This window comes from Callithrix jacchus, chromosome 6 (assembly GCF_049354715.1).
Source record: "Callithrix jacchus isolate 240 chromosome 6, calJac240_pri, whole genome shotgun sequence".
NCBI lineage: Eukaryota > Metazoa > Chordata > Mammalia > Primates > Cebidae > Callithrix > Callithrix jacchus.
The window spans coordinates 157303949-157327788 of NC_133507.1; the positions used below are offsets into that span (position 1 = coordinate 157303949).

Consider the following 23840-nt stretch of genomic DNA (forward strand, 5'->3'; position numbering starts at 1 on the left):
AAAAATTTTAAAAGTTAGCCGCGCCTGGTGGTATACACCTATAGTCCCAGCTTCTTGGAAGGCTGAGGCACGAGGGTCACTGGAGCCCAGGAGTTTGAGGCTGCAATGAGCAGTGACTGTGCCACTGCAAGAGACCCTGTCTCAAAAAAAGAAAAAAGTAGTAGTCAGTGTTGTGAGGACAGGCTGGGCAGTGGCCGGCCTACAAGAGGCCAGGTGAAGTGTTGGCCACAGGGGTCTTTTGGGTTTAGCTCTGGAAGGGGCTGGTGACTTCGTCTGTGCCATGTCCATGGTCAGGAGGTAGAAACCTGGTTGTCAGTGATCCGGAGGTGCAGAAGCAGAGGGGGCCAGTGGGGAGGTAGGCTGTGCGGACACAAAGGGAGAGCCACAGCGAGGAGGGGTCCACGCCAAGTGTGTGCCATGTCTCCATCCTCCACACCCCCAGGCCAGGGCCTCTTCCATGTGGCTATCCTTCCTGTCCCCGCTGCCCTCTTCCTTCCCCTGCCACCTGTTCATTGGTGCTGAGTGCACTTTTCAGCATTGGGAATCTCAGAATTTCTCTGTTCTCTTCTGCTTGGGTTTTTTGTTTTTTTTTTTCTTTTTCATTTGATATATATGTTTCCCCTTCCCAGTCAGAACTTCTCGGAGGTCACAGACCTCTCTTAAATTTCTTTTTTTTTTTTTGAGAAGGAGTCTTGCTTTGTGGCCCAGGATGGAGTGTAGTGGCACGATCTCAGCTCACTGCAACCTCTGCCTCAAGTTCAAGTGATTCTCCTGCCTCAGCCTCCCACATAGCTGGGATTATAGGCACCCGCCATGTCTGGCTAATTTTTTGTAATTTTGTAGAGACAGGCTTTCACCATGTTGGCCAGGTTGGCCTCGAACTCCTGACTTTAGGTGATCCACCCACTTTGGCCTCCCAAAGTGCTGGAATTACAGGTATGAGACACTGCGCCTGGGCTCTTCTTATATGTCTTGTGGTATCTATCACCACCTCCCTGTTAAATAAAGGGGTGGTTTTCAGATTTCTGATCAACTTACATAAGGCTGGCTGGTCACTTGCCATGTATAAAACAGGATGTCTTCCCATTGAGTCAAATGTGACTTGAGCCACCTGGTCTTTTGTTGACTTTTCAAGTGAGCCCTGAGCAAACATTGCCTATTCCCAGGTGAGTAAGCTGTATCCACGTACAGTGGTGAAAACCATTGATTGCCAAGGTCAACCCTGTCTCTTCCAGTCAGCTGTAGAGTCGAGCATGAAGTCAACCCGGGCCTGATTTCCTGGTCGTCTGATGATGCCAGCCAGTTTCACGCAGTCAGTGATCCGGTTCTGGGGTCCCAGTGCTGCTGTCTGAACTGGTTGGCCTGGCACAAGCCTGGCACTAGTGCTTGGTCTAGTTTCACAGGCATCACCATTCGTTCTGCGGGTCAGCACTGGCTGCGCTGCATGAACCTAACCAAAGACCCCTGCCTACCAAGTTGCCTGCAGTGCAGTTGGTAGGTAGCTATAGTTAAATAAGACAACTGAAAGCGACCTTTCTTCACTGCCGTGTTCCTTCTCCCTCATCTTTGAAATTTGCAAGCATGCCCGTTGTGTACCTACTGTAAACTCTAATATGCCAGTGGCCGCAGAGGTGACAGTGAGGGACTGAGCAGAGGCACAGTGTGCCCCAGCTGCCCCTCAGCACCGCTCCTCCTTCCCTTTCGGCAGCAGCTGGCCACAGTGGATGCCGAGTGACACATGTTTTTCCCACACGGGTCAGTCCCCTCAAGGTGAATGCTGCTGTGACCTATGGGAAAGGGCATCTTTTCTGTCCAAACCAACGCTTTCAGTCATTGATTGTGTGGGAAATCCCAAGCCTTTGGCTTAAGCCAAATGTGTTCTGAAGCTGCTACCCACTGCCAGTCATTTGAGACACTTAAAACAGGCCCGGGCCCTGGCTCGGGAGCATTTTCAAGCCACGGATGTGATCCTAGGAAGAGCCTGTCGCTGTGACGTTTGCCTGATGCGCGGCCTCGTGCTTCCAAGAACGCTTGGAACGGGACATGATGTTTGGTTGCATGTAGCATTCTCTTCCTCTTCCCCCAGATCCTAACTGGGCCAGTTTGAACTTGGGAGCCCTCATGTGCATTGAGTGCTCAGGGATCCACCGGAATCTTGGCACCCACCTTTCCCGAGTGCGGTCTCTGGACCTGGATGACTGGCCAGTCGAGCTCATCAAGGTGATGTCCTCCATCGGGAACGAGCTGGCCAACAGCGTCTGGGAGGAGAGCAGCCAGGGGCGGACGAAACCCTCCATAGACTCCACAAGGTAGGAAGTGTGGAAGCCACGTGGCTCCAGACACGTGTGCCAACAGTTGGGCAACTGGAAGTGATCGTCGACCCTGACAGCCTGTAGGAATTTCCATTCATCTGGCACAGGAATGTCTGTGGTTCAAATTGGTCTTAAGCAGATGTGGATAATTCACACCCCTTCATTTTTTATGTTGGCTTTTGGGCCTTGGAGACTTCTCTCCCCCTCTTAGAAATGTATTAGGCTTCTAATCTTATGAATATATTACTTTAATTAATACATTTCTAATAGGCATAAGCTGTGCTGTTAACACTAATTATGAATGTTTGATTCTTTAATGTTGTTATTCTTTTACCTTTGATAAGTATCTGCTGTGTCAATCCACCCCCCGCCGCCGCACATACACACAAAAGTTATTTTTATGTTAACAAAACATATTTTATTTTCTAAAATATATTTCTAACATATATAGTCAACCAAGTTCAGCTTAATGTATGGTATAACTCCTCATTAATGTTAATTGTTACCCAGTGTAAAAAACGCATTTATTTTGAGGCCATTTAGTTTCTCATTTTTCATTTACAGCTATTATAAACCATTTTTGAGTACACATACATATTTAATGCTCCTAAGAGGTGAGAAAATGGCGTGTCTTCTGAAAAGGCGGGTGGCATGGAGGCGGACTAGAGCGTGTCACCTCCGTACTTGCCTAAAGCAAGTGGCTTCCAGCGTCACTCAGGTTCTGTGTGTTTCTCCCTCGGAGGAGGACGGGTTTGAGGTTCACTTTTGCTGTTTGCCTCTCGGGTGTCTAAAGAGATGAAGGGAGAGGAGAGGTCTCACCTTGCTGGTACTTTTGAGGCTCCTCTGATTTGTTTTGCTGCTGAGCAGGTAAAATGAGAGTCCAAGTTGTTATCCGTGGTTCAGCCACAGAACCGGCTTCTACTGCTGAGCAGTCATAACGTGAGAAGGGCTGGTGGACTTCCATTCATTAGCACTGAAAAATGAATTTGTGGTGCCACCTTTGGCTCACTGGAGAGAATGAAGCTGGTGTGTTACTCATCTTGCTCTCTGTATTTGGGATTTTGTGTAGTATGGAGGACGGGAAAGGTGCAAAGAAGGTATTTGTTTAAAACTGCATGGTTTTGATACAGGAGCACTTTGTGAGTTATAGTGTAAACATGCATAAGTTTCTTACAAACTGAAGAAATTATGCACTTTAAAAATCATTTTTCTTGATTTTTTTAACATACCATAGAAATCATCTGGGTCATCAACTATGAACATGCTTAAAAGATTAATTCATGTTTTAATATTTGGTTTTTTTCATAGATATAACATTGGAGGAACGTTGGGTCTGAAAATGAAAAGCTATTGGAAATTAGGTTGAGTTTAATGTATGAATGCGGAAACATTGAAATAAGCTGGAAAAAACTCACTGTACGCACTTACTGTTTATAGGTAGAAGCAGCACATTATTTTTAATATGAATTATTAGAAAAGTTTATGCATCCACTAAAATTTAAAAACTATTTAGAATTATTAGAAACAAAGATATAGGATCATTTTTAACTGATAAATATGACTTCGTCTTCATTTGTACATGAAGACTGTGCGTGCATAGGTATTTTACAGTTCTCCTTTGGGTCCCTGAATTAAGCTCCAGAGTGTACAGCTCAGTCTTCTTTTCCCAGTGTTCCATGCATCATGTCATTCTCTTTTAGAGACGATTTCAGAGACTTGCTTTCTCACAAGCTCAGTGGTGGCAGTTGAGTCCCGTCTCTTCTTTGGTCACACTGGCTTTCCTAAAGAGCAGTGCCAAGTTGTAATTCCTCTCCAAGACCGTGGCGTTGGTGATGTGCCTCCCTGCTGTGGCTAAAGGTGACTCTGAAACTTCTAAATGCCCTTTGCGCCTAAGAAGATAAACACATATGAAAACCGAATGTTTCTTTGTGCCTGTAGTAATTTTCCAGGGGAGTTTTGTTTTCAGTGAAAATCCGCAAATAATCATTGAGCACTTTCTCATAGAAAAGAAACCGTAAGTGGTGACTGCAGCCCGCCAGTGATTGGTGAACGTTCTCAGGTCCCCTGAGGATGCCGGGGCTCGGGAGGGTGCTGGCAGTAGGTGCGATTTGGGAAGTATCACTGCAAAAATGGCATCTGAGCTGGACTCTGAAATGGGGTGATTCCCAGGGCCAGGGGCCATGGGCAAGGTGGGAAGCAGGCTGGAGGGTGGGGGCATCCTCAGCTGATGCAGGCTCCACACGGCCCTGGGGAGATGTGCATATTGGTGAGTCTATCACCATGGGACAGGAACCTTCCATGAATGAGGAGGAGTGGGAATGGGGGAGGCCCAAAGAGCAGAAACAGGGAGGGCCTCTGAGCCAGAGCTGGCACCTAAAAAGCAACTCTGGGGGCAGGGAAGAGGGAAGGGGTTTGTCTGTTAATGGGTTCTATGTGTCCCACCTGTTCCCAAGAGGACTAAAGGCAGCCAGCAAGGTCTCTGTCCCTTTTAGCTGGAAGGCCAGGGCCCTGGTGGCCATGCATAAAGCCTTAGCTATACTGTTCAAAGCAAAACACACGCAGCCCAATAACAGAGTAGAAATGTAGACACCCGCCACCTTCACCACGTCCTGCACTTCCCCGCAACCGAAATGGAAAACGGAATGTCAGGGCGGGAATCTCTGCAGGCAGTTCTGTCCATGATGTGGGAAGATGTTGCCTTTCCAAGCCACCCCTGCTGCCCCTGGCCCACCCCACCCCTCCTGGTCTCTGCAGGACCTACGATTGTTCATAGAAACAGTTGGAAGGTTGTTTTAATGTGGCCCTGAGATAATACCAAAAAGAAATATTTTAATAAATTTTTATCTCCATTGAAGGAAAAGCCAAGTGCAATATATTCAGCGTAATTCTTTGAAAAAGGTCCCATCTGTTTTCCCGAGGAGCTCTGGTCCATTCCATCTTGTTCAGAAGATTCATTCTGACAGTGGAATATAATTAGAAATGCGTCGTTCCGCCTGCCCCCACCCCCAAACACACACACACACACACACACGCATGCAGATTCAAGACCATAGGGGAAGTAGAACACAGCAGATCTTCCTCCAGAGAAACCCCAGCACACTGGAGTCACCTAGACGTGTGGCCAGTTAGGACAGCAGGCGTCCTGGACAGCCAGCCGGCCTCTTCCATGTCCCTGTACCCCTGATTAGGGCAGCTTCGGACAGCTTCTAATTGGTTCCAGTGAATCTCTGCCACCCTGAGAACTGCCGTTCAAACTTGAGCACCATCGTGATCAATGGAAGCTGACGGCGGCTGAAGCAGTATTGACTTCCCATTCCTGACCAGGGGAATCATTAGTCAAGAAAAGCATCTTTTAATTACTCCCAGGAAGAAAAAAAAAAATCTTTTTGGATGGATTCTGCAACAACTGCCATTTTTTCCCCGTGCATTCGATATTAAATTTATTGTCGCAGGAGGGGAGAGGTCGCCCTTCGTCCCCCTCTTTAATGGGGGTTTAATTTGGAGAAAGAAGAGCGTTAGAGAACAGATCAATGCCACAACAATTAACTACATCTGGGGTAGAATCAGAATTTTCCTCTCTAATTGCTATTGATGCCATTTAAGCACACACTTAAAACATTGATTTTAAGTGGGGGGGCTGAAGTGGTCAAGTGGTCACAGTGGACCAAACTGACTGGGTTTTAGGGGTTTCAGAAGGGAGCATTCAGCTGTGGGTAGGACAAGACCTCGTGACACCCGGTTTGTGTGTCTGTGAGGTGCCATAACACAGCGTGTTGTAGGGCACCAAGCAGCTGGGCCGGGGTCCACCAGGCAGGCAGGGCTCTGGGTTCCAGTGTCAGGGGCACATGGTGTTACTGTAGGAAGAAGTTGCCAAGCTCATTGGTGACCCTTTCAAAGGCAAGCGTAATAGACTCAGAGATGATGTTAAAACAGTCGAGTGAATGTCTCCTGAGTGAATGAATGATTGAGTGAGTGCATGAGTGAAAGCAGGGACTCATCACGGAACACACGTCAGGTGCTCTTTTTACTTCAGGGCCTTGGAACTCCTCATGTGTTCGCGAGTGAAACTGGGGCTTTGACGTTTGCCTCACCGGCAAAGTCATCTCGGTGAACCCGTCCGCACGCCCTCTCTCCCTCGCAGTGTTCCCGGCACGGCAGTGTTCCCGGGGCTGCAAGGCAGCGCCCTGGCCCCTTGTTCTTCTTTCTTGCTGTCCCCGTGGCACTTAGAAGCATTTGGGATTGGCTGCAGTGCAAGTGATTTCCTGGCAGGACGGAGCAGACCCCTCTGGCGCCGCGTTCCCCTTGGCAGAAGCCGTGCTCTGCGTGGCACTGCGTCTCCATCTTTGTGTCCAGGTGTCAAGGCATTTGGCCCCCAAGGCCCAGCAGGGACTCGCTTCTATTTGCATTTCAGTACTGGTAGCCTGTTTACTTGGTGGCTCCGGAGCCTGCTGATTTGGGCCAGGAAAATCAAAGGAACCTGGAAGTGGAGAACAGTGTTTTCAATTCCGTTGAGAGAAGCTCTGAGCACAACTGAAGTCACCCATTCATTACCTCTTTGATGCTGCTTGGAAGGGAACCGAGTTTGCTGATTTAGCATGCACTCTTCCCTTTTTCAGCATCCCTTTTCTTTTTATTCCCCCCATTGTTTGTAAGTTCACCTCCGTGCCTAAACGCCCTTCTTGTCTTTAACGTATAAAAAGATGTCGCCTTCGATAGGAAGATTTTGGGCCCGACATCAGAAATCTGCGTGGGAGAGACTGGCCGCACACTTCCAGATGGAACAAGTCTGCCCAGTGATGTGAGTTCCGTCTCTTTTTGATTCCGGAACTCCACTTTCATCTTATTTATGCACATAGAGATATTGATAAAGGGGAAATATATCCAAACTGAAAATAATTGGATCCCTACAGCTAGCTCTGAGATATTAAAAGCAGCACCACTTGGCTGTGTCTTTGTCTTGTTAGGTTTGATCATAAGATCACAATACAGTAATCTCGGGCTCAAATTTCTGGCATAAAGATGCACTGTTCCAAATGTGGCCTCGGGGAGCACGACTGCCCACATAGCCCCAGGATTGTCTCATCTTAGTATTTTTCAACAGTTCTTGGCCTGCTGAGGTCAATGTTTTGTCTCTTTTGAGTGTTCCTCTATGCTTGACACCTTTTCCTATTTTCTTTCTTTAAAAAAAAAATGTGGAGGGGGGGGAAAAAGGAGAAACAAAAATTAAAAAAGGACTTTGCCACGATGACCAGAGTCCATCTGCAGTTGGGTGGCATCTGCTCCCCACATGTCACTTCCCTCATTAACAAGCAATTGAATTAATTAAATGCTACTCAGAACACGCATAACAAGCTACCGGCAGTGTCCAAATTAGCACTGATAATCAAGGATGATTTCCTTTATTATCCTGCTAAGTGGTGTGCAGACTCTGATCTCCCTGTCTGCCCTCATCTATTTACATACCCCCAGCTCCTGCCTTTGGAAGCGGAGGTTATCTTACCTAGTTAATTTGCCACGATCACCGAGCATGGCGGATTGATGCCCTGCCCCTGCCGCCACTGCCGAGCCCGGACCCCCTCCCCGCCTGCCCTCCCCCAGCCCCAGCCTTTGTATCTCAAGCTCACTGATAAATTAAAGGCCACCCCTGTGGTCTCTCAAGTGAGTAATAGAGGCAGAAATTTCATTTTGCAACTGGCTGATTTAATGATCCAAAGGGTAATTAATGGCCTGATTATCTTAATGTTAAATATGTCCGGCAGCAATTACTGTGACCTCCCGCTTGTCAAGGTCCGGGCTGTGCTCTTCTTTCAATTAAGTTCTCTGGGGCTTAATGGTATGAATAAACTCCTCTGATTCTATCATCCCGGACGCAGAGGGTTCAGGGAGCTGGGGGCTCGTTTGGAGTTTTAATCAGCCTGTCTTCTACTGCGGCGATCAGAGTTAACAATTACAGCAAGGACAGTTTAACTTTCTTCTTCCCCGTGCAGACCCCCCCCACGCAAACACACATGCCCACTTTTGCGTGTGGTTTTCTGTGCCTTGTTTTCCTGCGTTTCTTTCAGTGCTCTGAGGGAGAATTCCGTTAGTGGAGGAAGCCGCTGTGCTCTGTGAGGCTCGTCTCTTCCAATATAAATTATCATGTGAACGCTGTGGTTTTTCTATTTGACAGGTTTAATTAATTGGCAGGAGCCCCCGAAAATGACAGTGCCACTAATTGCAACTCAAAGTGAATTTCTGTCACCGCGGCATGCCTGTCAGCGGGCATGCCCCGGCCCCAGCCGCAGAGCTGGTCCACCCTCCCGGTTTCCCTGTCCAGGCGGGGACTGTCCCCTGCTCAAGCCGCAACAGAGGCAGATTCCTCCGAGGAGCTGTGGGTTTGCAGGTACGCCGTCTGCTCGCTAGAGTGACATTTACTACCAGTAAAGTTTTACATCCTCGGCTCTGCAAACGCAACAGCTGCTCGGGGACCTCAGCCTTTACTTAAGATATTTTAGCAACTTCTCTTAGCAAGCCAGCTTGGAATCAGATTGAGAGAACCGTAACTCACCTAGCCACCCTTCATGACTGGGTGGTCCTCATTAGCACATTGCCAAATATGCTTCAGTTTACTAGCGCTCCGGGCCTGGATCAGAAATATTCTGCTATAAATATTAAGCCAATTAGGAAAATGTACAAATGAGAAGTACATTAACACTGCCTTTAAAATAATACCTATAGATTACAGTTGACAACAGATACAGCAGTGCATCTAGGGAACCTCCGCTGGGGAGCTAGGTGGGAATGCATGCCGGCTCTCCATGAAGACTGGCTCTAATTATAAGAAAGGTGATTCTAAGAAGATTCTCCATGAGGTTAAGTATAATGGGATCTGCTTTTTAAAGGATAACTTACATTCGCCTTTGAACCGGGTGCTCTTCGTCTCTCATGCCGCCTGCCGCACACGAACCCCAGTTATTTGTTTGATCCTGCCAGGAAACCAGTGTGTGCTGGGAGCCGGTTGCTACCACAGAGCTGTCGTGGGTTGCAAATCCATATCATTTATGTTCTGAAATGTGACCATCGTGACAATTGAGGAGTTTCTGACTCTGAAGAATTTTTACTACCACTGGCAGATGAGAATGCAAGTCATCAGCAGGCAGCCACTGGCTCCTGGGTGCCCTGGCCACATTCAAGCCCGTGTCTGCTTGCGGGAGTACATGAAGGAATGGAATGGGAAGATTAAGCTTTTTAGACTTGAATTATCTAACCTGGGCCAATAAATATGGCCTCTATTTTGATTCCTGCAGCAGTCAAGCATTTTCCAGAGGGCCCGTCTTTCAGTGGTGTTTTGGTTATTTCGCACCAGGGACTTCCTGTCTTCTAGGGAACTTTTCTCTTTCTTCTTCCTTGTAAAAAAAGAGGAGGGAGACACAGACACGCCCAGAGCGCACAGTGCCCTGTGTGCTTGGATTATCCCCATTCTCAGGCCTATGCCAGGGTCACATGGGAGTGCCAGAGAGACTGCAGGCACCAGGATCTGACTCCAGATGGCGCTCTGCAGTCCTGCTGCTGCTCCTGTTCCTTTGCTGCCAAATCTGGTGTCAGTCATGGCATCAAGAAAACAGAAGTGTTCAGCAGCATCGCTTCCCACGCCCCCTGGTCAGTTTCTATCTCAGTAGCCATCATGTGTCAAACTTATTAAATAAGTAGTGCAAATTTATCATGCATAATGATGTAACTACAGCGTCTTCCCATTATACACTAGCTTCACTTATGGTAACATAAGTAAGCATAAAGCCCCTTCCGTTTTAGTTTACATTCATGTAGCAAACCCGACTTTTTTTTTTTTTTTTTTTTGATATGGAGTCTCACTCTGTCGCCCAGGCTGGAATGCACAGGCGCAATCTCGTCTCACTACAACCTCCTCCTCCCATGTTCAAGCGATTCTCCTGCCTTAGCCTCCCACGTAGCTGGGATTACAGGCACATGCCACCATACCCAGCTAATGTTTTTATTTTTAGTAGAGACGAGGTTTCACCATGTTGGCCAAGTTGGTCTAAAACTCCTGACGGCAGGTGATCCACCCACCTCAGCCTCCCAAAGTGCTGGGATTACAGGCGTGAGCCACTGTGCCTGGCCCAGATCCAACGTTTTAACTCACACAGGCATGATTCTAAAGTGTTAATTCTCTTTTTTCAGTGCTAATCCTAAGAGCTTCCACAGAAAACAGCACTGAGAACTGTAAAATACTGAGATCCACCAACACAGGTGCAGGGTTAGAGCCCCCGTGTTTCACATAACCACATCCTGCCCTCCCCAGGTCTCCCCTGCTCATGTCCCTGACCCCACACTGCCTATCGGGAAGGTGAAGCCTGTATGGCAGAGCGCTCACAACCATATCTGTTATCTGCATGGTGAAATATGGAGCCATATCTCAGGCCATAGAGTTCCTGGTTCTGGTTTCATGGCCAGCATCTTCTGCTGTTTTAAATTTTGAAACAGGGTAATTTCTTATTTCTAAGAAGAGACTAGTCATTTGTCCACGCACTAAATTATGTAGAGTTAGTGCTAAAAGAAAATAATACCTATGAAGTTTCTTGAGATCCCTTTTTATGTGGAAGACACAATCAGCCTTGAGGCCTGGATCATGCATATTGGCAGTGAGAGGGACAGATGGTCCACACCCTCCCCAGGGGTTGTGGAGGGCCTGCTGATATAGATGGGGTCTGTGTTTATTTTGCTTTGTATCCATATGATGGTTTATTGTAGCATCACATGGAAAGGTATATTCTGGAGCCCCATCCAAACCTACCCAAACAGCATCCCTAGGGTAAGTCCCAGTGGTGTGTTTTAACTGTCTAGGTAATTCTTACGCACATTAAAGTTTGAGACACTCTTGTCTGCAGTAAGTAGTAAAAATTAAAATCTGCAATCTCGCCTGTGAACTCACTGTCTTAGTCCAAGTCCCTGGACTTCATTCCTCACTTCTTGGGACCCAGGTCTTCTGTTTGCTTCCTTTACCAGACTCTGTCTGGCCCAGCACATCCAGTTTAGCCCAGCAGATGTCGTAGCCAGAGAATGTCTACAAGAGGATTATTACAGTCTGTGATCAAGTGTCATTCAATGTGAGGAAGGCAAGGTTGGTTCAATACACAAAAAATCAGTCATTGCAATACACCACATTAATAGAATAAAGAGGAAAAGAAACAGTCTTCAAGGGATGCAGAAAATACATTTGACAAAACCCAGTGCCCTTTCTTGGTAACAAACACTCAGCAGACTAGGAATAAAAGGAAATTTGTTGAACCTGATAAAGGACACCTCTACAAACCCACAGCTAACGTTGTACTTTATGGTGCAATACTGCAGACTTTTCCCCCAAGATCACGAATAAGACGAGAGTGTCACCAGATGTGTTCAGCATTATGCTTGAGGTTCCAGCCAGGGAATTAAGCAAGAAGAAGAAACCAAAGGTATCCAGATTCAAACAGAAGAAGTAAAACTAACTCCATTTGTAGATGACATAATCTTTTACATAGAAAATCCTAAGAAAGCCACAAGAAACAAGTTAAGCAAGGTTAAAGGATACAAGATCGATATGCAAAACTCTTAGCTGGCCATGGTGGCACAGGCCTATAGTCCCAGCTCCTCAGGAGGCTCAGGCAGGAGGATTGCTTGAGCCCAGGATTTCAAGGCTGCAGTGGGCCACAGTTGCATCACCATTTTCCAGCCTGGGTAACAGAGCAAAACTCTGACTCTTAAAAAAATCATGAAGGCCAGGTACGGTGGCTTATGCCTTAAATCCCAATGTTTTGGGAGGCTGAGGCTGGAGGATTATTTGAAGCCAGGAGTTCAAGACCAGCTTGGGCAACATAACAAGACCTCATCTCAAAAAAAAATATTTAATTCCATTGTATTTTTTGCAATGAACAATCAAAATAAAATTAAGAACAATTCCATTTACAAATAGCATCAAGAAGAGTAATGTACTTAGGAGTAAATTACCTGTACACTGAAAACTGCAAAGCATCACCGGAAGAAATGAAAGACCTAAATAAATGAAAAGACATCATGTTCATCAATTGGAATGCTGCTAAGATGGCGGCACTCTTGAAATCAGTGTACAGAGTCAGCAAAATCACTTTCAGAACCTCAACTCCCTGGTTTTGTTTTTTCCCAAAAATTTGACAAGCTTATCCTGAAGTTCATATAATACAGTAAGAGATCGTCAAATATCAGAACAATCTTGAAAAAAGAATTAAAAAGTTGGAGATCTCACACTTTCTGATTTCAGAGCTTACCACAAAGCCATGGTGGTCCAAGACTGTGTGATATTGGTGTAAGAACTGACATACACATCGATGAAATTGAGAGTCCAGAAATAAGCCCCTTTATCAGCAGTCAGTTGATTTCCAGAAAAGATGCCAAGACATCCTCCTCATCAATGGATATAAGGAATAGTCTTTTTTAGCAAGTGGTGCTGGGACAACCGGATATTCACATGCAAATGAATGAAGTTAGACTCTCATCTAATGCTATATATAAAAATTAACTCCAACGCCTGTAATCCTAGCACTTTGGGAGGCTGAGGCGGGTGAACACTTGAGGTCAGGAGTTCAAGACCAGAAACTCCATCTCTATTAAAAATACAAAAATTAGCCAGGCATGGTGGCACGCACCTGTAATCCCAGCTACTTGGGAGGCTGAGGCAGGAGAATCACTTGAACCCAAGAGTCGGAGGTTGCAGTGAGCCAAGATTGCACCACTGCCCTCCAGCCTGGGTAACAGAATAAGACTCCCATCTCAAAACACACACACACACACACACACACAAAATTAACCCCAAATTGATCAAAGACCTCAGTGCAAAAACTGAAACTAAAACTTTTAGAAGAAAATAGGGAATAAATCTTTGTGACTTTGGATTAGGCCGTGGTTTCTTAGCTATGATAGATACCTAAAGGACAAACGGCAAAAGAAAAATAGGTAAATTGAGTATCTGTCAAATTAAAAATTTTAGTGCTTCAAAGGGCAGTGTCAAAAAAGTAAAAATGCACAGAATGGGTGAAAGCATTTGAAAATTAAATATCTAATAGGGTATCCAGAATATATAAAGAATAGTTGTAGCTGGGCATGGTGGCCCATGCCTGTAATCCTAGCACTTTGGGAGGCCGAGGCAGGAGGATCACTGGAGCCCAGTAGTTTGACCAGCCTGGACAATGTAGGGATACCCCGTCTCTACAACAAATAAAAAACATTAGTCAGGCATGGTGACATGCACCTGTGGTCACAGATGAGCTACTCCAGAGGATCCCTTGAGCCTGGGAGGTCAAGGCTGCAGTGAGCCATGATTGTATCACTGCACTCCAGCCTGGGCCACAGAGTGAGACCTCATCTCAAAAAAATAAAAATTAGAAAGCAAAAAAAACCACAACTCAACAACAGAAAATAGCTAATCCAATTTAAACATGGGCAAAGAGCTGGGCATGTAGGCTCGTGCCCATAAACCCAGCCTGTGGGGGAGGCTGAGGCGGGAGGATCACTTGAGGCCAGCAGCTCAAGAGCTACCTGATCAACATATTTTGTAGAGGTGGGGCGGGTCTCACCTCTACAAAAAAAAATTTTAAATTAGTTGGGCACAGTGGGGCACACCTGTTGTCCCAGCCTCCTGGCAGGCTGAGGTGAGAGGACCTCTAGGGTCCAGGATTTTGAGGTTGCAATAAGCCATTATCACGCCACTCCTCTCTAGCCTGGATAAAAGAATGAGACCTTGTCCCAAAAATAAGTAAAAAATAAAAATGGGCTAGGAATCTAAATAGACATTTCTCCAAAGAAGATATATAAATGGCCAATAAATAGGTGAAACGATGCCTAACGTCATTACTTTTTAGGGAAATACAGACCCAAAATCCTTGAGACCCCACTGCACGTGCTCTGGGGCGGCTGTGGCCAGCGTTGGTGAGGATGCGGAGAAGCTGGAGCTCAAAGACGCTGCTGGCGGGAATGCCCCATGGTGCAGCCTCTTGGGAGAAAGTCTGGCACTTCCTCAAAAAGTTAAACCTAGAGTGTGTAGTCACCGTATGACCCAGCCATGCCTCTCCCAGGTCTAGACCTAAGAAACATGAAAACACATGTCCACACAGAAATGTACACGCAAGTGTTCACAGCAGCAACATGCGTGACAACATCCACCAAAAAGCGGAAGTAACCCAGGTGTCCCTGTGGATGAACAGGTGAACAAAACATGGTCTGATTCTGCCATGGGAAGGAGCCATAGGGATGCAGGTGGCCGCGTGGGTGAACCCTGAAAACGTGCTAAAGGAGAGGACGCAGACACAGACGGCCACACACCGTACCATCTGTCTGGTGGCCAAAGCAGGCACCTCCACAGTAATGCAAAGTAGATGCATGCTTGCCAGGTGCAGGGGAGGGAGGGGCAGTGGCGTATAGGGAGTGACTGCCTGATGGGTGCGAAACTTCTTTTGGAGACAGCGAAAATGATCTGGATTTACATAGTAGTGATCGTTGTACAACCCTGAAAATATACTAAAAACCACTGAGTTGTATACTTTTAAAGTGTGAATTTTATGGTATATGAATTATGTCAGTTTCAAAATAAATAAATAAATAAGGAATTTCCAAAGGAAAACAGATGGGCCAGAGCATTCCATGAAGAGAGCAGCTAGGGCAAAGGTACAGGCTTGCAGGAATGCGTGCTGGGCGACGGGGGCCTGGGTCTAGGGCGAGGGCCAGCGTGTATGCCCCTCCTCAGGCCTGGGGAGCAGAGCTCTGAGCAGGCTGTGCACTGCAGCCAGATTCCTGCCCAGCGGAGGGTGAGAGCAGGGAAAAGGCAGTGCCTGTGTCCAGGTGAGCCAGTGAATCTGAATCAGCGATCACCACCACCAGGTATTGGGAGCCCCTTGGAGAGACCAGGCACTTAACAGCCTCTGCCTCGTGGAATCCACACAACAGACCAACACCCTTCTTTCCCTTTGCTGGACTGGGAAACTCAGGCCTGGGTCTCCTGAGCCTGTGAATGCAGGAGGAGCCAGAACCCCCCCAGGTCCGACCTACGTAAGGGGAGCCATGACCAGAGGCGAGAGGAGGGAGGCAGAATCAGGCTGATGTGAGATCCTAGGAGCATACTCTGGACTTGTTTTTGTTTTTTGTTTTTTGTAACTTTTCATTTATTTTCATTCATTTCTTTTAGAGACAGAATCTTCCTGTGTCACACAGGCTGGAATGCAGTGGCAAGATCATAGCTTATTGCAACCCAGGACTCCCAGGCTCAAGCAGTCTTCCCTACTCAGCCTCCCAAGTAGCTAGGATTACAAGCATATGCCTCTATACCCAGCTATTTTTTTTTAAGAGATGGGGTCTCACCATATTGCCAAGGCTGGTTTCAAACTCCTGGCCTCCAGCAATCCTTCTGCCTTGGCCTCCCAAAGCGCTGGGATTACAAGTGTGAGCTCCTGCACCCAGCTGTACTCATGACTGGTTTTCCTTTTGTTTTTGTTTTTTTGCTTTTTGTTTTGTTGTGTTGTTGTTTTGTTTGTTTTTGAGACAGAGTCTCACTCTGTTGCCCAGGCTGGAGTACAGAGGCACGATTTCAGCTCACTGCAACCTCCACCTCCCAGGTTCAAGTGATTCTCTGCCTCAGCCTCCTGCCTGGGTTTACAGGCACCTGCCACCACACCTGGCTAATTTTTGTATATTTAGTAGAGACGGGGTTTCGCCACGTTGGCCAGGCTGGTCTCAAACTCTAGACACCAAGTGATCCGCCAGCCTTAACATCCCAAAGTGCTGGGATTACAGGCGTGAGCTCCCGCGCCCGGCACACTCAGGGCTCATAACCAGAGTGAATATGGGGTGCAGGAAAGACAAGCATCCATGTCGATGTTTAGTTTTCTTTCTTGGGCCATTGGGAGGATGGTGAGGCCTTTAAACGACACGCAAAACACACAAAAGACAATTCCAGTCTTAAAATCTTGACCACGTTATCTTCATGTTAATAAAGACAGACGTTGCACACATTTGTGCTGGTGACTTTGACAAGATTGATTGATTGCTAGGCTGACCACCCAGGATAGTGGAGACTCCGCCTCACCTGTCCAGTCTTGGCTTTGTGGCCGTCACTGGGCTTCAGAGGCCAACTGTCCAAGGCCAGTGGGACAAAGCAAGCCACTCCCGGCTGCAGAGGTGTCTGAGTTCTTCATAGAATTACTCGAGGCCCAGAAAGGGAGAGCAGCAGTGACAACACCATATAATTAAATGTCATTTATAACTGATAGAAAATTTCGTCAGGCAGGGGTCCGGAAGACGAACGTTACCTGGAGTACACATCGCTCAGTTTTAGGGATCCAATCACGTAGAAAGCATCTCTTACGTACGTGATCTAATACAAATGACCCAGGAGCACACATACATAATCATGATAGCTTACCTGTAAGTTTCTCCTCAAGGACCTCGAAGAGCTGCCATAGTGTCTTCATGCTGATCCTTGCCGTCTTAATGAAATTAGGAGATAGCTGTTTAAAATCAGAGGCGATGACACCCAGACAGGAAAAGTGACGTGCCTCTAAGTAACCCAGTGACTTGGACCAAGCCGGTGTTAGCCTGTGGACCCGTCACCCAGAGGCTTCTGAGAGAAGCCAGTAGTGTGGCTAAGGAGCATGGAATTATGGCTGCAAATGCCTCCAGTGGCTTTCAGCCTCAGATGCTTTAGCATCTGAGGACACTCCTACACAGTGAAAATTTGCTCTGCAGTGGCTCACGCCTGTAATCCCGTCACTTTGGGAGGCCAAGGCAGGTCGATCATCTAGGTCGGGAGTTTGAGACCTGCCTGGCCAACATGGTGAAACTTCATCTCTACTAAAAAATACAAAAAATTAGCCAGGCATAGTGACGCACACCTGTAATCCCAGCTACTTGGGATGCACTCCAGCCTCGGCGACAGAGCGAGACTCTGTCTCAAAACTAAATAAATAAATAAAATGCCAGTAGCACCTCTGGTGCTTGGAAAGAGCCCTCCAAAAATTAAACCCGCCCTGCTGCAGAGGGACCCAGGATCAGCTCCCACCTGCTGATTGCTGGTATCTTTTAAACAGCATGTGCAGAGACCTGGAAGAGCCTCACGCCCTTCCTGGGAGAATTCTTTTGGGGTGTGGAAGGAATGAACTGAGGAGGGAATATGTTTTTATTCTAAATTGACAAACTGTACCTTTCTAAACACAAAATGAAAATAAGAATAATCACTCATTCTATAACATTCCAGAGGAAACATAGTAAGTGTTCAATAAATATTTGAGAGATTATGGGTTTTTTTCATTGTTGGTATTTTTTTCCCAAAACTAAAGTTAGAGTCACAACATATGACTGATAAAAAAGGAAGTGGCAGTAAGTGGCCAGGCAGAGGCTCTGTGGAATATCAGCCTGACTGACCCTGATGGCAACGTGAGGCAGATATAGACAGACAGCAGCTTATCAGAGGCCGGAAGGCTTACGTGCTGCCTTCCTCATGGGCTTCGTCAAAACCTCCACGTTTCAACATGGTATTGGAAAAGACTCTGCTCCTGACGTTCCCACTTGTGGTTTTGAAACTGCCAACCTGGGGAAGTTGAATAACTTATTCACACACAGGGACACGTCCATCGGCTTTTCAGTTAGGAGTGTCCACGGTGGTGTCCTCAGCTCCTCGGACCCCCATTGTTGCTGCCTGCTTGTGACTCTGCATTCAACTGGATGGATTTTATTTCTGAAACATGCTCACCCCGTGGCCGGTTTTCATCTGGCTGTGAAACAGCCATCAAAGAAAGCTCCCCTAAACGTTCTCTTCGCAGGCAGCCTAGAAACCTTTCTGACATGTTGCTAACACTCCGTCAGGCTCTCCCTGGAATAGGAACAGTGTTCGTCCAGCCTGTGGACCGCTGGGTGATTATCGAAAGGGAGGCTCACAGGGGCTGTACAGATCATAGGAAAAGGAACGCTTTTAAATGTGCATATTTACAACGAAATCCTGCTTCCTAAGGCAAGCGAGTAGGGGAGCAGATCATCCCCATCATCCTCTTAAAAATGGGGCTCTTCCAACAGCTGCCTCCTGTGGGGTTGCAGAGCTCTGTGGCACCCAGTTGGGCTGCAGGGCAAGTGAAGCCTTAGGACCCACCATCTACATCCTGTCCAACAGCTTCCTTATCTACTGGGAAAGTCCTCGCATCATTAAATGTGGCAGGTCACTGTGGCTTAGTCCCCCAGCGGTTGTGCTGAGATTCTCTAGAGAGTAGCTGTCTGGTGGCCAGGCTGACACTGTGGTCAGTGTGTGCCCAGCAACATCGGGGTCACTACTCGTGGCCCTCAGTGGGATGTGCCCTCGGTAATGGCTTGGCCATGTGTCCTGAAAACCCTTCTTCCTTCCATTGCTTGTCCCACTAGGGCCACCCTGCCCAAGCTCTGGAGAGGCCACTCGCTCTGCAAATCCATTTACTTGACACATGGACCTCACAAAGCTCTGTCTTACAGGCTACAGTGAATGCACAAATTACTAGAATTTGGGGTTTTGGGGTTTTTTTTTTCATTTGTTTGTTTTTGAGATGGAGTCTCACTCTGTCGCTCAGGCTGGGGTGCAATGGCACAATCTTGGTTCACTGCAACCTCCACCTCCCAGGCTGAAGTAATTCTCCTGCCTCAGCCTCCTCAGTAGCTGAGATTACAGGTACGTGCCACCACATCCAGCTAATTTTTGTATATTTAGTAGAGATGGGGTTTCACCATGTTAGCCAGGCTGGTCTCAAACTCCTGACCTCAAGTGATCCACCTGCCTCGGCCTCCCAAAGTGCTGGGATTACAAGTACAAGACACTGTGCCCAGCCAAATTATTAGAGCTCCGAATACCTCATTCTCAAAATCCCAATATGTCATTCTTTTGAGATTGTTGAGATAAATCATGAACTTTTGCAATGGTTGGATTACCCGGGGCAAATGGTATATTTTTCTTTTAGCTTTTCTAAAAAATGATGTTGGGGTATAATTTGCACACTGCATTGCACACATTTTGAGTGTACAGTCAATATAATCGGTTGCGATAACTGCATAAGTCTGTCAATAATATTCCTGTCACCCCAGGAATTCCCTCTGTACCCCCTCCTGTTTATTCTCCCTGTTCAGAAGCAGTCGTGGATCTGACATATGTGTCAGGACAGGTTAGTTTTGCCTCTTAGAAAATTCATGTAAATGGAATTATATGGTGTATACGTTTTAGTGCCTGGCTGCTATCACTCAAAAATATAGTTGAAAAAGATTGTGTATCTACCGATGACACATTTCCTGCATGTTTTATTTTTATAAGGGAATATCTGTAAATGTCTTCTCACCAGCCAGCTTATTTTTTTTTAAATCACCGAGCTCTAAGAGCTTACTGTGTGTCAGATGTACTCCGTGTAACTCCGCTTCTGGAGTTGGGGTTCAGAGTTCCAACTCAGGTCAGACCGGCAGGGTCCAGCCTGGTCTGCCAGGCTTGCTGTGTTACCTGGGCTGGATATTTACCCACACTGTGCTTCAGTTTCCCAGTCTTCGAAGTGAAGGGTAAGTGTAGTACCTGCCTCATCAGGATGATTTCAAGAATTAATGAACTGTATGTAACACAATGCTGAACACCTAATCCTCTAAGTAGAGTGCTAAATTCTAAGTAGAAGTCATCTGTTAAATTTTTTTAAGGAAAAAAATTACTAAGCTTTTAAAAGGAAAAACTTGTAAAAGACACTTTGAGCAAGTTCAGAAGCCTCATTAAAAATTATAATGAATAGCTGGGCATGGTAGCACTTGCTTGTAGTTCCAGCTACTCGGGAGACTGAGACAGAAGAATCACCTAAACCCAGGAGGTGGAAGTTGCAGTGAGCCCAGAACGCGCCACTGCACTCCAGCCCGGGCAGCAGAGTGAGACTACATCTCAAAAAAAAAAAAAAAATTATAATGAAAAATATTAGGCTGGGCGCGGTGGCTCATGCCTGTAATCCCAGCACTTTGGGAGGCCGAGGCGGGTGGATCACAAGGTCAAGAGATCGAGACCATCCTGGTCAACATGGTGAAACCCCGTCTCTACTAAAAATACAAAAATTAGCTGGGCATGGTGGCGCACGCCTGTAGTCCCAGCTACTCAGGAGGCTGAGGCAGGAGAATTGCTTGAACCCAGGAGGCAGAGGTTGCAGTGAGCCGAGATCGCGCCATTGCACTCCAGCCTGGGTAACAAGAGCGAAAGTCCGTCTCAAAAAAAAATAAATAAATAAAAAGAAAGAAAAATATTGTGTCTACATGTCAGGTCTACAGAAATCTACACAAATGCCTAGTGTTGAGCTGGCCCCTTTGAGAAAGGAAGGACGTTTCTGGAAAGACTATGCAATTATTGGGAATAGTGTAGCATAATCTATGTTGCTGTGCATAGTCAATGAGGTGGCCAAGACTGAGAGTAACACATACTGGAAGGAGAGAATGGGTTCCTGCCTCTTCTCCGTTCTGGGGAAGAAACCTCCTCTCTTAACAGAGACACTCCAGCCTGGGTGACAGAGCAAGACTTCATCTCAAAAAAATAATAATAATAATCAAATAATTAGCACAGATCAGTGTGAGAGATCTAATGGTAAAAAACAAAGTTGTGGCCAGGCGCGGTGGCTCATGCCTGTAATTCCAGCACTTTGGGAGGCTGAGGTGGGCAGATCATGAAGTCGAGAGATCGAGACCATCCTGGTCAACATGGTGAAACCCCATCTCTACTAGAAATACAAAAATGAGCTGGGCATGGTGGCGCATTACTGTAGTCCCAGCTACTCGGGAGGCTGAGGCAGGAGAATTGCTTGAAGCCGGAGGCAGAGGTTGCAGTGAGCTGAGATCGTGCCATTGCACTCCAGCCTGGGCAACGAGGGCAGAACTCTGTCTCAAAAAAGAAAAAAAAAAGAAGCCAGTCACAAAGGACTTCATACTGTGTAATTATATCAAATGGCCAAAATAGGCCAATCCATAAAGACAGAAAGTGGATTGGGGTGGCCCTGGGCTGGGGCAGGGGCCGGGAGGCATCAGGAGCGTGGGCAGTGCCTACTCATGGGTGTGGGACTTCTTTGGTGGTGATCACAATGTCCCAAAATTGATTGTCATGGCAGTTCCATGCCTCTGAAAAATGCTAAAACCATTGGATGGTGCATTTGGAAGTGAGTGAATTGAGTATGTGAATTACATCTCAGCAAAACTGTCCGAAAAGAGAAACGATAGGCCACACATTTTAAGTGGTGGGAAAAATCAAAGACAGAGTGCTCTGAGTTTTAAACAAAGCTGGAGGAGATTGTGTTTCTGAGACCAGTAAGGAGGCCCACGGCTTTGCCGGCATGGAGCGAGAAGATGGGCACCACCTGCCCAGTCAGGCTTGGAGGGCAAAGCTGGTTCATTTCTTTGACATGAGTGGCCCTAGCACCAAAGAATCCTTTTAAGAAAATCAAAGAAGCACTCACGCCAAATATGCAGGATTTTTGAAGTGTCCAAAAGATTTTATTTGAGACAATAAAAGGGGTTTGTGAACTGTCTGGGGCAGTCATAGACCATGTCTGAGCCCAACTAGCTTACACATGGCTTTCTGCTGAGCACCTCAGTGGTCCCGGCCACTCCTGGAAGGATTAGTTCTAGCACAGAGAATAGACAGAGGCCTCCCAAGGGACTGTGAGGGCCTGGCTGGGGGTGGCAGGACCTGACCCCAGGGATACATACAATCTGGAACATTTGTTCAGCCACTCTCCCGGAACCACGCTGGGGCCATGGCACCTGCAGACCCTTGTGTGTGTACCGTGTGTGCAGAGAGGACTCACGATGACCAGTTGAGCCAGCGTTTGCCAATTCACAGTGCGAAGCAGGAAGAGCAGATCTGCAGTAGACTGGCCAAGACCAGCCTAGGGCAGCCTTTGGGTTGATATGTCTGGAAGAGCTGAATTGAAAGTGAGAGTTTGAATAACAGAAGTGAAGAAAGGAAAAAATGGCCAGCAGCAGGGGCGTGCTCCCCAGTGTTGCTGGGGAGTTTCACTGCCACGCAGCCCCTGTTCAGGGTCTCCTGGAAGCTCCCAGCAGCCTCCCGAGACAGGCAGGTTGGGGCTCTACAGCTTTCTGTGGCTGGCACACAAGAGTCGTAATTTTTCTCGGTTGTAAAAACCGACCCAGATCTTGGAATTACCCACTGTTGTTGTAAACTTAGAATGTCCAAAGACACCAGATGACTCTCCTTTAAACGGTGTCCCTGGCCCATCTCTAGGAGAGAACTAAAATTTTTTTTTAATCACATATCCTGTGGTTTTTCAATTCTCAAAAAATGCTTTTGTCTCTCCCGTCTGTTCTCTCCAAAGTAGTCTTTTCTGTTTGTTTGTTTTGTTTAGGAGACAGGGTTTTGCCCAGGCTGGAGTACAGTGGTGCGATCATGGCTCACAGCAGCCTTAAACTCCTGGGCTCAAAGGATCCTCCTGCCTTAGCCTCCTGAGTGGTGAGGGCTACAGGTATGAGCCACCATGCCCAGCTAAACTTCCTTTTAATTTAATTTATTATTGATGTAGGTAGGTAGGCATAGACAGGCCTTACTTCATTGGCCAGGTTGGCTCAAACTCCTGACTTCAAGTGACCCTTCCACCTTGGCCTCCCATAGAGCTAGGATTACAGGCATGAGGCACGGCATCTAGTGCCTAGTCTTTTCTTACGTTTTCCCCTCTCATGTCTTACCTGCCGTCACCACTGCCTGCTGTCCAATATGAACTATATCGGGAGCCACATGTGTTTTAAATGTTTCAGTAGCCACATGTTAAAAAAATCAAAAGAACCTGATGGAAGTAGTTTTAATAATATAGTTAACCCAGTATATCTAACATGTCAATTCTGCATAGCAAGCAATGTGAAAAAGCATTCAGGAGATATTTATATTCTTCTTTTATGGGGTGGACAGAGTCTCACTGTGTCGCCCAGGCTGGAGTGCAGTGATGTGATCTCAGCTCACTGCAACCTCCACCTTCCAGGTTCAAGTGATTCTCCTGCCTCAGCCTTCTGAGTAGCTGGGACTACAGGCATGTGCCTCTGTGCCATCTGATTTTTTTATTTTTTAGCAGAGACGGGGTTTCACCACATTGGCCATGCTGGTCTCAAACTCCTGACCTTGTGATCTGCCCGCCTCAGCCTCCCAAAGTGCTGAGATTACAAGTGTGAGCCACCGCACCCAGCCTCTATTCTTTTTTTATTCCGAGCATTTGACATATCAGTAGGTTATTTCACACAGCACATCTCCATTAGGACTAGCCACGTTTCAAGTGTCTGATGGCCACCTGTGGCCCATGACATTGGCCATCAAGGGTCTAGATGGCTTATCGGGACGGGAGTTACACTTGCCCTCGTGACTTGCAAATCAGCTGGGGAGTGGGATGTTAGGTTATGCCATCTTGGCATTGCGCCACTCAGGAGTAACTGTCACAAATTAGTCTTTGGCAGGGACCTTGTAATGTTGCTCACATATAAAATAATTTATAAATACCTATAACATAACCT

The 23840-nt window shown here is 46.8% G+C and overlaps 1 protein-coding gene across 14 annotated transcripts in view; it reads left to right on the plus strand.

Annotated features, from left to right (window-relative positions):
* Positions 1-23840, plus strand: part of AGAP1 (ArfGAP with GTPase domain, ankyrin repeat and PH domain 1) — a 639539-nt gene that overhangs the window by 565809 nt on the left and 49890 nt on the right. For all 14 annotated transcript variants that reach the window (XM_054258069.2, XM_054258070.2, XM_054258072.2 and 11 more), the window contains one exon: positions 2087-2309. In XM_054258069.2, the coding sequence (XP_054114044.1) occupies positions 2087-2309 (223 nt within the window). The remainder of the gene's footprint in view (positions 1-2086; positions 2310-23840) is intronic.